The sequence below is a fragment of the Sapajus apella genome, unplaced genomic scaffold (assembly GCF_009761245.1).
Source record: "Sapajus apella isolate SASKATOON/1434 unplaced genomic scaffold, GSC_monkey_1.0 scaffold9, whole genome shotgun sequence".
Classification (NCBI taxonomy): domain Eukaryota; kingdom Metazoa; phylum Chordata; class Mammalia; order Primates; family Cebidae; genus Sapajus; species Sapajus apella.
In genome coordinates, this window is record NW_022436949.1 from 13,191,137 (window position 1) to 13,208,563 (window position 17,427).

The 17,427-nt window shown below is 35.2% G+C and overlaps 1 protein-coding gene across 6 annotated transcripts in view; it reads right to left on the reverse strand.

Moving 5' to 3' along the window:
- Nucleotides 1–4,435: 4,435 nt before the first annotated feature.
- PCDH9 (protocadherin 9) overlaps nucleotides 4,436–17,427 on the reverse strand; it is a 908,561-nt gene continuing 895,569 nt past the window's right edge. For all 6 annotated transcript variants that reach the window (XM_032277262.1, XM_032277259.1, XM_032277261.1 and 3 more), the window contains one exon: nucleotides 4,436–6,627. In XM_032277262.1, coding sequence (XP_032133153.1) covers nucleotides 6,254–6,627 — 374 coding nt within the window. In that variant the 3' untranslated portion in view covers nucleotides 4,436–6,253. The remainder of the gene's footprint in view (nucleotides 6,628–17,427) is intronic.

Below are 17,427 nucleotides of genomic sequence, written 5' to 3' on the forward strand. Positions count from 1 at the left end.
CAGAGGAAATTCTGCTGCAAATAACCTGCGGCAGACACATGCCTGCATGTCTGAGAAGCAGTGAAGATCCAATGGATCATAATGGATTGAGAAAGATGATCATAAAACATGAGATTAGTGAGAAGAGGGGCATCCACGCTTTACTGGTCTTGTAGGACAACAGAAGGTCTTTCATTTTCATTTTGAGAAAAACAACTGAGTCTTGGAGTGTGGTGAGGAGGGGAAGGACATCTGGCTTACCTTTGTTTTAAGAGCATTACTCAGGCATGCTTAGAATAGAGCAAATGGGGGAAGGTTACATGAAGAGCAGTTAGGACACCCATAATAGTCCAGAAAAAGGGTGATGATACTTGGCCTAACTGGCAAGAGGAACTATTGAGATGTAATTAGATTGGATGAATTTTGCAGTCAGAAAGAGAAAGATGTTCCACAAGTATAAAAGAGAAGAGATATAAGATAACTTTGAAGTTTTTGGCCTAAATATCTGATAGAGGTGCCATAAACTAGGAGTGTGTGTGTGTGTGTGTGTGTGTGTGTGTGTGTGTGTGTGTGATGAGAGGAGATTATGAGTTATGTTGGATATGTTAATTTTGACTTATCTTTGAAATGTCCAAGTGTACTTGTTGAAAAGGAATTTGGATCAGAAGTTTTGATGTTTAGGGGAGAGATCCAGACTGGGATATGAGCTTCCCAAGAGAGCAAGTATAGATAGAAAAGAAAAGAAGCCGGCCGGGCGCGGTGGCTCACGCCTGTAATCCCAGCACTTTGGGAGGCCGAGGCGGGTGGATCACGAGGTCAAGAGATCGAGGCCATCCTGGTCAATATAGTGAAACCCCGTCTCTACTAAAAATACAAAAAATCAGCTGGGCATGGTGGCGCATGCCTGTAATCCCAGCTACTCAGGAGGCTGAGGCAGGAGAATTGCCTGAACCCAGGAGGCGGAGGTTGCGGTGAGCCGAGATCGCGCCATTGCACTCCAGCCTGGGCAACAAGAGCGAAACTCCGTCTCAAAAAAAAAAAAAAAGAAAGAAAAGAAGCCAAGAAACTGAGCCTTGGACCTTATAAAATGTTCAAATAAGTCATGAACAAAGGAGAAACTAACCAAGAAGCCTGAGAAGATATGGCCAGTGAATTAAGAGGAAATCAAAAGATGATGGTTTCCAGGAAGCCAGGGAAATAAAAAAAAATGTTTCCATGTTTCCAGGAGGAGGAAGTAGAGGAAGTATTTAACTATGTATATGCCTGTAAAGTCAGAGGTTTGAATTCACACCAGCAAGGCCAATTTTCAGTTATATTCACATTGATGTGTGCTTGTGTATATGTAAATTTAACAGTGAATGAATTTAAGGGTATGTAAAATCATTTTATGATTTTTCCTGTAATAAACCAAATGTATATCACATATAAAATAATTTGTCACAACTGGTTATGAGAACATTCAATTAAAAGAAAGTAGATGTAATCTCATTAAATATAAAAATGTTGTAATTTTACTAACAGTCACACAATAGTATGTTGTAGAAAACCTTGACTATGCCGGAGTTCTATGGTAAAAATTTTAGTAGTTGTGGGGTATTCTTTTTCAGAATTATGACAATGAAAACCAAACTAATGATGAGCTTGGAGGTGAAAAATACTGATTTGTACAGAAGAACCACAAAAGTTCATAAAAAACAATGTTTGAATTTAAATGGCATTGTAATATTACTTGAAAAATCACTGTAGTTCAACACATTTGCAAATATGTGGACCTTAAGTGGGTGGCATTCAATGAGTCCAATATAATTGTGTTGTACAAATGCTGTTAAGAACACAGCCATAAGGCATAAAGAGAAAAGAGGAATAAAAATGAAAGAGTTTTATTTAAAAATATTAGATTTTTTTACTATAAAGCTTCAAGAACAATGTAATACGTTAAGATAACAAAAATATGGACAGAACTATTTCAATATGGTGCACTGTTTAAGAATTCTAAGAAATAAAAAAATGCATGGATAGAGGTAGAAATTATACTCCTTATTTTATGTTGAAAAAGAGATGGTTGTATCAAGAGAACAGAAAATTGATACCTTGGGAATATACATTAATTTATACTTTCAGTGAACTAAAATATGAATAAAATATTATTTTGATTATCATGTTTTACTGGTATACATTATACCTTATAAAATACTATAATATTGAGATACTAATTTTATGCTTTTTGAACAGGGCAAAGTCTGGTTGATGTCTACTAAAATTTACATTGGCAATTGTGAAAGCATAGAAAAAGTATATAGAGAATTTATTATGTGATCGCTGTGCCTTTAAGAACACTGGAAGAATTTTTAAGCACTCTGTCTCAAAAGAGCAAATAAAGGAGCTTCCTTTAGGAAGGGAAGATCAGCTTTATTTAAAACAAAGCAGAACAATGAAGCATTTTTAGACTCACAATACCACTCCTCCTTTTCATAGGTTGGTTTGCCTCATGCAAAGTAATACCCTGGCCTCTACATCAAAATTGAAATTGACAAGGCATCCCTTTCATCCCTCACTGCCAAAACTCCTCATTAATAATAATTAACCATCCCTGGCTTCTATCCAACAGTTTAATAAATACTGGAACAACTCTGGGCCTCAGCTGCACTTGGAGCTTTAGCCACGGAATGGGAATGATGGGATTCTGAATAAGATTCGCTGAATAGCATCAGTGCAGCAAAATGACTACTCAATTGTCTGTTAATGAATACCCATTATTTAAATACATATTTATGCTAGATTATGTGTGGAAATGCTCATTCAAATGGGTCATATTCAGGTTGATAAAGTTAATTTCTATATGTGCCTCCCAAATTGTTAGTGTATCGCATCATAATATTTGATAATTGCTATAAAATTCATTATTTTATACATTTCATACAGGTAGGCTCTCTTAGGTAATGTAAATAACATTTGTTTTCTGGTAAATGGTGACTCATGTCCAATGTCAACACCAGGAAGCAATATAGATGATACGTAAAAAATAGACATTGCAAATGTATTATTTTATTTACTTGGTGAGTAAATTCTGTCTGGTTTGTGATGTTATAACTCTTAAAATTTCACAGAGGCTGGGTGCGGTGGCTCATGCCTGTAATCCCAGCACTTTGGGAGCCCGAGGCAGGAGGATCACGGGTCAGGAGTTTGAGACCAGCCTGACCAACATGGTGAAGCCACGTCTCTACTAAAAATACAAAAATTAGCCAGGTGTGGTTGTGCATGCCTGTAGTCTCAACTACTCGGGAGGTTGAGGCAGGAGAATCCCTTGAACCCAGGAGGCAGAGGTTGTAGTGAGTCGAGACCGCACCACTGCACTCCAGCCTGGGTTGCAAAATAAGACTCTGTCTCAAAAAAAAAAAATTCACAGAGCATATAACCAAATGCCTTCGTAAGACTAGATATTGTTGTATTTGTTAGAAGAAATATGGTAGGAATGGGAAAGGTGAGTGCCTTTTTCAAACTTCCAATTTATGTATAGAATATGAGAGAGGCTACATTAGTTTCTCTCACTCTTTACTCTTCAAGGCAGAGGTGAAAGACTTACCCGATTGGTAAAAAGCAGAGAAAGGAACTGTGCAGGTTTAGATTTTAATTTCTGTTTTTCAGAATGTCCTCTTTTCGGGATTCATCTCCTGTCTGTATCTTGGGGCAGTCTTTACCCCTGTGAGGGAAAACAGAGTAGTGCTACAGTGTACCTCAAACTAGGGGATAGGTCTACGGCTTATTAGGAATGAATGGTTAGGATATCACATCCAGACAGTGGTCCAAGCAAAGAATTTTATGCCTCTGACTCCCAAATTCTACTTCACAATCCTTCAAAAAGCTCTAGGGCATGAAGAGTCAGGCTTGCTTACCTAGCCCAAAACTCCAGCATGAGTAAACATTGATGCAGTTGCTCTAGGGTGAACATAACTGCATGTGTTTGAGTGCCTCTTCTTATTCTTGGTAGCTTTCTGTGCCTGTTTTTCTAAACTGAAAGAAATGCAGATGAAGTTTTGACTCTGGGTTTAAGGCCATAATCCTAGAATGATCTTCTGCCTTGGCCTGTGATGACATAAGTGAAAGTTTGTTTGATGAAATCTTATTAAAGGGACAAAGAATCAAGAAGATAACCTCACTAACTAATTAATGCTACCAGCACAGTTTCTGACTTGGGATTTCACTTTGATGAAACTTGCATGAATCTTGACCAGCATGTGAACAAACTTTCTCTGTGAACTTCCCTAAAAAATAGTTTTGTAGACCATTAGGGTAATTGAAGTCTTATGTTGATACCCACATTTTCAGAGGATATTAAACCCCAACATGTCTTCCTTGATTTCTAAATAAAAATTAAGTTTTATCAATATATACTTAACCAACAATTAGAAGTATCAATAACCAATTTGGATGTTGACCAAGAATTAACACACTACAATCAGGAATTCAGAACATTTATTGCAAGAGCTGAATAATTGTAAATAACGTAGAACTGGCAAAGCAGTAACAAGGATAATTGTTTAGATATTTATTCTGTCAAAGTCATCAAACACCCCTCACAAACCGACAAAAATGTACTTCAATAAGCAATGCACCCCTACCCATTATTTTCCATTATACTGTGGAAAAATGTGAACTGCTATTTACAAAGTAATTTTATTTTTTGGTAAGAACAAATTAACTATCAGATTAGCAAACCTTTTTTTTTAATTTTTTGTTTTTTTGTTTTTTTTACTTTTAAATTGATGGTGAACCGTGGCATTAAGATAACTTCCACTTCTTTCAATAAAGACAATTTTTTTGCATGCTATTTATTTGTTTAAATCATCTGTCATGCCTTAACAAAAACCTCCTAAGAATGTTCGAATTTGGACTTGTTTGCACGTGCAACTGAGATCTTATTAACAGTAGTTGTCACTTTGTTGGTTTGACCTAAGTGACAATATGCTGGTACCTGCCAGGCATTGACCAACTATGATAACAAACAGTTAAACAGCAATAATTAGAGATTTATCCCTTTATTTCCCCCAACTACCCTACCTGGAAAATGTTCTGTTACATCATGAAGGCACAACACATTAAATATTTTGTGGCTATGGTCTAATAACACTTGTGTTACAACAACATTATTGTATATGAGGATCAACACAAACTGCCATTTCAACAAAGTGTAGACACACATTTGCCCAATTGAAACTATATTTGAATAGCGATTTTTCTTCCATATATGCTAATTTTGATACATTAGTTTTGCATGAGTGACAAGTACAGAATATTATATCACTTTTGATGGATAACACTTTTCCATTACTCTCTCACTTAATGGTACTAATTAAGTGATTTGCTTTTGCCTACTTTGAAAATAAGGATATAAAAAAAATAGGTTCTGAATTTCCAAGCTTTTGCAGAAGTCCTTTTTTGTATAAAGTTTTCATTTTTTTCTTTCATCTTTATTTTTTGCAGAATTCCAGCATCATAAGCTATCATACGAGAAGCAAGATTTCAGAACCTTTTCTTAAACACAAGTGTTTGAGATTCTTTGAACAATGTGTGTCAAGACATACTCCTAACGCAGAAACACCTCACTGAAAGAAACAACAAAAATAACAACAAAGAGGTAAATAAAAAGGACAGAAGCAACCGTAAAACACAGAATTATGCTACAACATTTTTAGGTGAACATTATAAGTACACAAAAGTTGTTAATAATAGCTTGCTTCTATTTACAAATACTTTAACACTGATTGACTTACAAGTGTCCACTAACGTTGTTAACAGCACGATAGGTTTAATGCTTATCTTTTTAAGTTTTGTTTGCAGTATAATGTCAAGTATAGCGGTCCCAGCACAAATCAATGACAAAAAAAAAAAAAAAAAAAAAAGAGCACAATATTCTAACTGGATATGTTTTTCAGTCACTCTATTCCATGAAACTTTCTTACTTTCCAAATGCATATTCTATTGTTCATAGCAGCAGTCCAGGGTCAAAATAAAATGCAATAATAAAAAAAAATTGCACAATGGAGAGATCTCTGGAGAGTTTAATCAATTCTAGTAAATAAGATCACGTGGCTAGAACTATCTTCTCTCATATGTTGCAAAACATTGTATCCTCCATGGTGCTAACACAAAGTTATGGGTATCCCTGCTAGAAGGGGCATAGTTGTAGAGATCTATTGAATACATAAAGCTCTGACACACACGGTATTAGCATGTCTATTTAGATTATAGTTATTAGGTCCCATATAGCCTTTTCTTAGAGTTGGTGCTCCTTAGGACTCTCAATAGCACCTCCTGCTTGCTTATAAGACTTCAGATTTGCCAGAGGAATGTCTGTCATGTGGCTGCCATTGTTGAAATGGCCTTCGTTGGAGCCATACTGCTTACGGTCATTGAACTGGTTCCTGTTGCTGTCTTCCTTCCAGGCTCTGGTCAGGGTGTGCCCATTCACAAGCTTGTCCTTCTTGACCCATTCTTTCTGGGGTGCAAAGGTTGAGAGAGGAGATTTGGGGTGTTGATATGGACCCAAGCCAGGAGGCATCCAGCAATTATCAGAGTGACCCAAAACCAAGCACTCTTGAGTGCACATCTCTGTAGCTTCAGCTAATCCTCGGGGACCCAGAGGCCCATCTGCAGAAGATAAGAGACAGAGAAAATGAGAAAAGAAAGTGGTTAAAATTTTCAATAAAAACTGTCTTCTTGGAGAAAAAGTACATTATTAGTGATCTCAGCTTTTTATAAAAGTATATCAAGCAACTCAAAAATATAAATATTTTTCATCATCTTTTTAAGATTAACACAAAAGGAATCAAATTTGTTACGGAGGTAGATTGATTTATTAATATTTTCCTCCTTAATCCTTTATTTAGATCCAAAAACGTAGATAGATAGATAGATAAAAAGACAGATATGGGCAAACAGATATAACCATGATATATCATTTTTTATCAAGTCTTTCAAGGCATACATATTATTACTGATTTAGATTCTAAGAAATCCCAGAAATAATATGTAAATAATACAACTCCACTAAGTTAAAAAGCAAAATCACCACTTGAAACACAGCATCATTAAAAATAAATACTCTGAATGGTTACGTAAAATATCCTTTTTTCTAGATAAACACATTATTTTTATATGAAAATATTTTGCCACATTTTTGAAAAGCGAAATATTCATTCTAAAGAATATTTTAACTATAGTATCTTACTAAAGACACACCTGATCAGCTGCAAACATTCTGAAATGCAAGTAAAAAAAAAAAAAAAAAAAGCCATTTGCATCCAGACAGTGTTTGGGTCCTCTGAGCTTAACTATTTTCTGAATTTCTAAGGTATAAAACTAAAGCCTAATTGCAAATTGAATCACATGGAATCTAACATTCTGGGGAAAGAAAGTGATCATAGAATTTATCCTTTATTTTTTGTTTTTCACCAGCAGGCAATCTAGAACATACATTTTAACCAGGATTTCAGAAGTAAACTATTTTCTGATTGTTTAAATAGGAATCAGTCCTTTACTAAAAAGCAACATAAACCAAATGGTTAAGAAATAAATTGGGTTTCTTTGTTGCTGTTGTCTTATCCGCTTCCCCTTCACTAAACAGCCACGTGATAGATACATGATAGTTTGGAAATTCGGAATTGATTTTGCGAATGAAGTTAAGTGGATAGGCAAGAATGCCTGAGGCAAAACGCATTTTCAAAAGCAGATAGTCCTCAGAAAAAAATGCAGAAAAAAGTAAAGAAAACATACCTGCAAGTTTGCTTAGTCATCAATTTACATAGCTAAATTAGTGGAATGTAGGTCTTTGCTAAAACCCAAGTTAGCACAACTATATTTTTAAATGTCCAATAATTGTGAACTTTCTATTTGCCTTAATGATATTCTAATTATTTCTTGCATGAGAAGAAAAAATTCCCACTGAGACAGGCAACAGTTGATGGCAAAGACCAGAGACAACAAACCACAGGCAACATCAAAATTGATACTGAATGTACTTTTCCTAGGTACAATGTATACTACTTGAGTGATGGGTGCACTAAAATCCCAGACCTCACCACTGTGCAATCATCCATGTAACCAAAAAACCATGTACCCCAAAAGCTATTGAAATAAAAAATTTTTTTTTAAAAAACAGAACAGATACTAAATGTGAAAAAAGGGGCTGAAATGCACTATTTCATATCAACTCAAACTTTAGCTATTTTTTAAACATAAAAGTCATCTTTTTATAATATCCTTAAAATTACCTCCCATCTGAACCATATTCCCATCCCCTCAACAGCAAACAGTTTTATTTTGTTTAAACAAATATTCATTACTTAAAACTTTTCCTCTCACATATATCCAATGATTACTTCCTTGGATATTTAATTTAAACTTCTCTATGAGCCTTTCTTCGCCCTCTACAATCTGGCCACATTTTAAAAGTTCAAACTAATTTCTCACTTCTAGGCTCCCTTAGGTGTACTCAGTGACTCTGCATCCACAAAGCTAACACATTTTGCTTAAACCAATCCATGCTCCCTGCATTAGGAACACAGAAGATTTTTTTTTGCCGGGCCTATTTTCATTTAATTACTGACTTCTTCAAGGGTCAGCTTATGTCCCACACACCAAAAGCAAGCTTCCATAACTCTACCAATTCATGCTTCATATGCACCTTGATTTCCACAGAGCTTTCTTTATTGATGAATAACAAATTTCTTAATTGAGCTTCCTCATTTCTTAGTTCCATTTTTGTCTTTTGGAGGGAGTTCTGTACATTTGCAAGTCTTAATTTTTATTTTCTCTCAACTAGATTGAAAATTCATTGATGGAAAAAATGGACCATAGGTCTTCTGATTCCTCATAGTGCTAAACAATAGTGGTGATCTACGAATAGTGTTAATTGTTAATTAAACTTTTATGAGATTGCAAATGTTCTGAGGATTATTAAAGGTATCTCCTGCTTAAAGGCAGACCTAAAGGAATTATAATAGAAGATGCTGATTTCACAAATCTTACACTCAATGCTTCTTCAACAGGAAATTCCTTTGCCTAGCAATACTTTGTGACAGTTTATAAATGAATATTTAACTTCTCTGTTAAATATAAATATATTCACTCCTTTCTAGACATCAATGGAGTTAATCACCAATTTGATGGGTAACATATCTTGAAGCCTATGAGCAAACTCTGAATTTCCAGCATCATTAATAAGTTTTTTATTGTTAAAATCTCCAAAGGGAAAAAAACTACAAGCTACTTCAGAAATGTCATTAGCATTAGGTTTTTTATTGAGCTCATCAAAAAAGAGAGGATATGCAAGGCTATTTTAAAATTAGTCTTATGCCACACACCCTGCCATTTTATTAATTTAAGACATATCACCCAAGGACTGAGAATGTGTTTGTGTGCATGTCATAAGAATATGTAGACCTCAGATTTTCAGCATTGAGTGACACATTTCCACAGACAGAATTTATCATTTTTAAAAATATTTACAACTGATAACATTTATTTATTCCACAAACATTTACTGAGCATGTACTATGTGCTGGTTCTATGATAGACACCAGAAATACAGGAGTTCCCTCTCAGTCCCATGATAGCTCACAGCTCCATGAGGATAGTGTTGACATCTGTTTTGTTCACGGCTATATTTCTGGTGCTTTTAAAAAGTAGAAAAACATTGTTTCAAAATATTATTAAATATTGATATTTTCCAAAATATGATTGAATGTAATCTATAATTACATTCAATTGAAAGTAAAATATAGTTGCTATATACAATAGATAGCATTTTAAATCTCAGATGTTTGCTAATGCTGCAAAAATCATATGCACTATAATATAATCCTTTTTCTTTGATATATTTTTATTATTATTAAAGGTAATTATCTTAGTTGATGAATAATATTTGTTTTTCATTCATGCAGTGTCTGAAATATTTATTGAAACCTAACATGCATCATATGTATTATAGTACTGGATCCTTATTAGGTGTTTTGAGATTTTGTTTTTGTGTGAGTGTAGTATGTTTGTGCATGTGTAATCATATGCATGTGTGTTTTTTCTGTTTCTCTATTTTTTTCATAAATTTTACAATGTACTATTTGTGTTACATCATAAAATATATGTGTAGAATTCTGATCATGATTCCAAACTACTTATAAATAATTTCTATACTATCATTACACCAGTTTATTTCCTTTCTTTTAAAAGTAATTAAAATCATCTATCATAACTTTTTTAAACACTGAAACATTTATTGATTATTTTTAACTCAAATCCTTTTTACTTTACACAGTCTTCAATGTCTGAGTTTGGTTATCCTTGGTTTTGTTATGCGTAAAATCGCAAGTGCAAACAACATGGTGCAAGCCATCTGTCTCTGCATTTAAATTTTGAAAGCCGAAATAAAAGCACGTAATAAAAACTTCTGGAAAGTTGTCTCAGCTAATATTTATATCAGGTCTTAAAGTTCATCTTCACACAACTCACCTTCTTGTTCAAAACCAAATAAAATATTTTTCAAAGTTTTAGGCATTAGCAGCTCTCAGAAAGCTGCCTGAATTACTGACTTTTAAAGATGCAAGTTTAAAACGTAAAGCAATCCAAGTTAATAGAACTTCACCTATACTTAAGTACGTAGTAGGATACTTGAGTGGTTCTTGATGTCATTTTACTATACCCAGAAGTCGAACTGTTAGTTCATTGATTAATTCACTGCTTTAATTAAGAAATAGCTTCTGGCCTGTTGACCACATACTTTTCAATCTGACTATTTGAAACCCTTTAGTACCAAAGCTAGAAACTGGCATTTAAAAAAAAAAAAAAAAAAAAAAAACTATGAGACTTTTTACATTCCTGGTTAGTTTTCACACTGTATGAAGTTATGGTCCTTTCTACAAATGAACTTTTTTTTTAGAATTTGTACTGTTAGGTAAAATGAATTTAAACAGAGTGCCAAAATTGATTTGTAAAACAAATAAGTCATTTTCATATGATTTAGGATCAAATTCATCACACCTCACTCAATTTCTCATTTTGTTTAATTTTCATTATTGGTAAGGTCCTCTTGGATGCAATACACATCTGTCATAATATTATTTTTGTAGTAATAACATATATCACTATTTTTATGCAAAACATTTGTTCCTAAGTTCCAATTTTGCTGTATTTCTCCAAGACTTTAGACTACCATCAGTGTATATTAAGCAAAGATTTGTGCACCCCCAAACACCTTAAAATGAAAGATGCATTCTACTGATTTGGCTTTGCTAAAGAAGTTTCCCTGACCTTTAGGTATAGTGATGTTTTCAAGAAATTTCCTTTTTATGTAGACTTTTACTCTGTAATTTTGCTTTGCACTTTCAGCTATTAATATGCTGAGCAAAACCTTAATCTTTATATTTGCTCTTTATTTTAACCGCTTTTCTATAATAAAATTTCAGGGAAACACATATTCCCATCCATTCATTTGAAGTTAATTTTAGTATCTCCAGAATACAAACACAACAAAATTTAGTATTTTTACTAGCTCATTTTAACCCTCAATTTATTTCTTAATCTCTCTCTCTCTCTCTCTCTTTCTCTCTCTCTCTCTCTCTCTCTGTGTGTGTGTGTGTGTGTGTGTGTGTGTGTGTGTTTTATTTATTTTTTTGAAACAGTACGTACTAACGTAACTTTTTTTGTGGATTACATGGAATGAAAAGCTAAAACTATAGGTTTATAAAAATCTGGAGGGACCCGATAGAAATGTCAGAGGCAAATTTACTTGATAGATACCCTAATATCCATTATTCCACCCTATGTTCTATATTTATTGAACAGTTGTTTTTAAAAATAAAATCCATTAATTTGCCTCAAATCTAAACATGGTAAAATTAATTACAAATCTGAAAGTTGGCATGAAAAACAGGAAATAGTTCAGCATTGCCCTCGTGCCCTTTGAAGACTTCATTATTATTTCAGACCACTTATTCTATGCCCAATCAATGATTTTAAATGACTATCACACAATAATAAATAGTTATTTAGTTATTTCTCTGCTCTTATTATACAGGAAAACAACCAGAGGGTATGAACCTCATTGCCACTGTAATTCAGATTTTATAGAAATCGTATAGAACAGTTATGCAGACAGTCTAAATCCAGAGATAAATATGGCAAATTTATGTGTACTTTGGGGAGGAATGCTTTCCATTCATTCATTCATTTATTCAATAATTTCTGATTTAACTCATGTTAAATTCAAAAGACTATTGTATAGAATATCTAAAATCAGAATCAATGGGGAAATCTCCAGACACAAGATCATTATGGATAGGCAAAGAAAAAAATAGATTCTAGCCCTAGTAGAATGATGAATTGGTATGGACTTTGAGAAAGTTAGCTTAGCTAGACTCCCTAGCTCCCAGTCTCTTATCTATAAATTGAGAGGATAAAAAGGCTAGATTTTGATGCATACCCTCTATACATTCTTTTATTCTTTAATTAAATATCATTGTGGTTTTTCACTGATATAACCTGATAATCAGACTTTTCAATGCTACTTCTTTTCAGTAAAGTCCAAGATAGAACAAAAAATGATAAATCTATTTTTAAGATAAATTAGGTTAGACATGGTGGCTTATGCCTATAATCCCAGTACTTTGAGAAAAGCATGGACAACATGATGAAACCCTGTCTCTACAAAAAAATATAAATATTAGCCAGGTGTGGTGGCATGCGCCTGTGGTCCCAGCTACTCAAGGGAACTGAGGTGGAAGGATTGCTTAAGCTGGGAGGTTGAGGTTGCAATGACGGTGATCGCACCACTGCATTCTAGCCTGGAAGATAGGGCAAGATCCTGTCTCAAATAAAAAAAAGAAAATTACTCTATCCTTGAGGTCACATTTAAATTTTTGAGTGTGAAATTATATTTTGAATAAATACATTTTTAAATCTAAATAAAAATCTAGTGGCTTTATCAGAGTTTTAGACCTGCATTTGTGACTGCTTCTACAGTAACCTTGGGAAACAAACACACAAAAATGCACTCCACCAGGATTTGACAAAACCTTTGGTTAACAAGTAAACAAGGATTAAATGTTTTACACATTTCTCATACAGATTTCTCCCTTGGTCACAGATGAAAAGTCAACATTTGCAGATGGAGACAGTCCAAATACAATAACACATGGCCATGCCAAGCAGCAGATTTGCTGCCAGAGAGGATATTGCTATTTGAACAGACTTTATAGCTCACAAAGAATGAAGAACACTTCCTCGTACATCTTCAGCTTTCTTCTGCATGGCATGAATATCAGCTGTCTTTTTCTCATCTGCTAAAGCTAATTTCTATAAAGAAAAGTTCCTCTGATAATTTGATGTGCTCTCTCTATTAGTATTTTACATTGCAATCCAGTGAATGACAATAGTCCAAAGAGACAGACCTTCATTATTCAAACTAACTTTCAAGTTCTAACCAAATTGCTTGATGTAAAGGATTGTATTTACATTATTGCAGATCATATTTACTTTCTTCTATAGTTCAACATTTATTGTAATAGTATTTCATGTTTTTCACTTCAAAAATTCATTCATATACTGATATCTCCTGAATTACTCTCTATTTCTTGCAGTTTGCATTGTTTCTCAGACAAACTTGGTAAATCCTTTTTGATGTGAAACACATTTTAAAGTACAGATCTAAGGTGTAAAGCAGTAAAGTAATACTTTAGAGATTAATTTTCAGGCTGAAGCCCAAGTTAAAAATAAGCCACTTATATAATATTTTGTCCCCTTTAAAAAATGTTGCAATTGCTGGCCTAAATCCTGGTAATACACAATGGTAGTACCCAATGTTATGAAGCAATTTGCCTTTACACAATTCCACTGTTTCCTATGTTCCAGGGATATTTAATCAGATGAGAGCGGGAAAAACTGATGACATTCTTTTTCATGCCTGTGGTTTCTGACAATTTTCACCCATGACACTAATAAGATAACTTCAGCCTTGTTTTTCTCCTAGTCCCTGGGTTAGAGTTCCTACTTCTCACAATCATCAGAGGTGATAGAGACTTGTCCCTGTTGGAAGAATGGGGGAAAATACTTTGCTAAATTAATAAGGATTTAAAGACATACTAATTTATATACTTTAAAAGATGTCTGGGCTGGGCGTGGTGGCTCATGCCTGTAATTCCAGCACTTTGGGAGGCCGAGGTGGGCGGATCTAGAGGTCATGAGATGGAGATCATCCTGGCCAACATGGTGAAACCCTGTCTCTACTAAAAACACAAAAATTAGTGGGCATAGTGGTGGGTGCCTATAGTCCCAGCTACTCAGTAAACTGAGGCAGGAGAATTCCTTGAACCAAGGAGTCAAAGGTTTCAGTGAGCCGAGATTGCACCACTGCGCTCCAACCTAGTGACAGAGTGAGACTCCGTCTCCAAAAATAAAAATAACAATAAAAAATAAAAAAGGTGTCTGAAGGATTATATTTTAAATGGAATAAAACATCAGATACAGTCCATGTGATCTGTAGGTGTAGGTGTGTGTATGCATTTACACCTGGATTGTCTTAACATCACTTTGAATTACTATATCACAGCTCTGTGCTTCTCAAATGTTAATATGTTTATGAGTCACCTAGGAAAATTATTAAAATGCAGATTCTGATTCAGTAAATCTGATTGGGTCCTGAGTTCCTGCATTTCTAACAGTTCCTTAAGTGATTCTGCTGATGGTCTTCAAGAATCAGACTTTGAGATGCAAGACATTTAGGACTTACCTGTCTGCATTCACTCCTTTGCCAGTGTTCTAAACTACTATTGTTTCAGGCTTCATCTTGTATTAGAGTTCACTGGAGAGTTGTAAGCATATAAATTGTTTGTTCTCATCAACAAATACTGAATCAGCATGTTTGGGGGGTGAGTCCAAGAATTTTCAATTCCACCAACCCACATTCTCCCGTTTTTTCCTATCCATCACTCACCTTCCTGCTTCAGTTTCTTTTGATGGTACCACACCTTTGCAAGATCCTTAAATGTTACAATGCTCAGAGCTCTTTATCTGCACTTCAACTATGTGAGCACACGGTCACTTGGTCTTACACAACATAAATATGTAGATTCCTCTATTTATATTTCTAGCCCTTAATCTTTCCCCTAGGGACCATAACAGTACATCTGACTATCTACTTATCAGGATTATTGGCATTTTCTAGTTACAGTATTCTTGCATTTTTTTTTTTCTGTTTCCCCTGAATTTACCATTCTTGTATATGGCACACTGATCACTGAGTGGCTCAATGCAATAAAAAAGGTATTTGGAGTTCCCTTGACACTTGTTATGTAAAAATCTAAAATGCCCCTCCCATCAATATTTTCACCTTAATCTCTGGGACTATGAATATGATAAGATTGAACCAGTAATTGTGTTGAATTGTATGACAAACATCAGTCCTTTATAAGCAGAGTGTTTTCTCCAGCTGGTGGCAGGTAGGAGTTCAGATTCCAAGGATGGGAAGGATCCAGTGTGCCCTTGCTGGCTTTGAAGATAAAGGGAATGAATAAAAATGATGTGAGAGCAGCCTCTAAGAGTTGAGAGCAGCCCCCCACTGAGCAGCTGGCACAACAAGGATCTCTGCCCTATAACTACAAGCAACTGGATTCTGGCCACAATCTGAATGAACTAGAAGCCAATTCTTCTTCAGAGCCTCCTCATAAGAGTCTAGCTCAGCTGACAGCTTGATTTCAGCCTTCTGAGACCCTAAGCACATCAAGCCCACCTAGATTCATGAGATACAAGATGTATGACAGCTGAGATGATAAACTTGTGTTGCTATAAGTCTCTAAATCTGTGGTAATTTGTTTCATCTATTCTTCACTCAAATCACATAACCAAGCAGGTAACAAATTCTTTTGTCTATCAGTTTCCCTGAAAACTCAATGGCCCAAGCCACTCTCATTTCTGAACAGGACTCTTTTCTTCTCTATTCTTTCAACATTCTATTCACCAATCTCCAGCTAGAGGCAGCATATTTACATTTGTTTCCTGTTGCCACGGTGACAAATTACCACAAACTTAGTGGCTTAAAACAATCTACATTTAGTTTTTTACATTTGTAGAGGTTAAAAGTCTGAAATCAATTTCCCTGGGCTAAAGTCAAGGTGTTGACAGGGCTGGTTCTTTTAGAAATTCTGAAGGTTAATTCATTTCCTTTCCTTTATTCAGCTTCCTGGCGCCATCACTGTTCCTTGGCATATGACTCCTCCCTCTGTCTTCAAAATACTCCCTTCTAATCTCTATTTTCATCGTCACATCCCCATCTGCTCTGACTCCTCTTTCATCCTCTTACTAGGATCACTTTGATTACACTGAGCCACCTGGATCATCCAGGATAATCTTCCCATCTCAAACCAGATCCTAAACTTAATCATGTCTGAAGGTCCTTTTTGTCATGTCCGGTAAACATATTCACACGTCTAGGGACTAAGACATGGAGATCTTTGGGGCATTATTATTCAGACTAACATAGTATTTAAAGCAGAATGCCTCACTCCTCTGCTTCCAATCGCATCTGGCTGAAAGCCATACTCCCTTCCATGGCCTAGAGAGCCTCTCATGATCTGGTTTTTGCATATCTTCCTAACCTCATACCTCACTTCCTTCCCTGTACTCCCCTGATCTCCCACACTGAATTTCTTGCTGTGCCTTAAATAAGCTTAATGTGGTGGAGGGTCGTGGATTTGGTATTATGTATGCCTGGAATATTCTGCTGGGACTTAGATTTGCTCCTTCTCTTCATTTAGGTGTCCTCTCAAAAGTCAATTCTTCATAGAAGCATTTCCTTACCACCTTTAAAAATAATAATATCCTCTCCTCAGTCAATATCTATCCTCTTAACTAACTTTGTTTTTCTTTCTTTCCTTTTTTTTAGATAAGGACTTATTCTGTTGCCCAGACTGCAGTGCAATGATGTGATCTTGGCTCACTGCAACCTCCAACTCATGGGTTCAACTGCCTCAGCTTCCCAAGTAGTTGGGGTCACAGGCATATGCCACCACACTTGGCTAATTTTTGTATTTTCAGTAGAGATGGGGTTTTGCCATGTTGACCAGACTGATCTGGAACTCCTGACCTCAATTGATCCAACCTCCTCAGCCTTCCAAAGTGCTGAGATTACAGATGTGAGCCACTGCGCCTAGCCCTCTAACTTTGATTTTCTTGATAGTGCTCATCACTACCTTTCACAATATACTTACTTGTCAATGGTCTCTCACACTAGAATGTAAGCACTATGAAGTCACACACTTTGCTTTTTCATACATCTATGTAGCTGTGAAACAACATCTCTTACCATGGCCTAGCACATTGCAGATAATTACTAGATATATTTGAGAAAAAAAAATTTGTGCTGAGCCTCAGATTTGTGAGCCAACAAAGAAACTGCAAGTA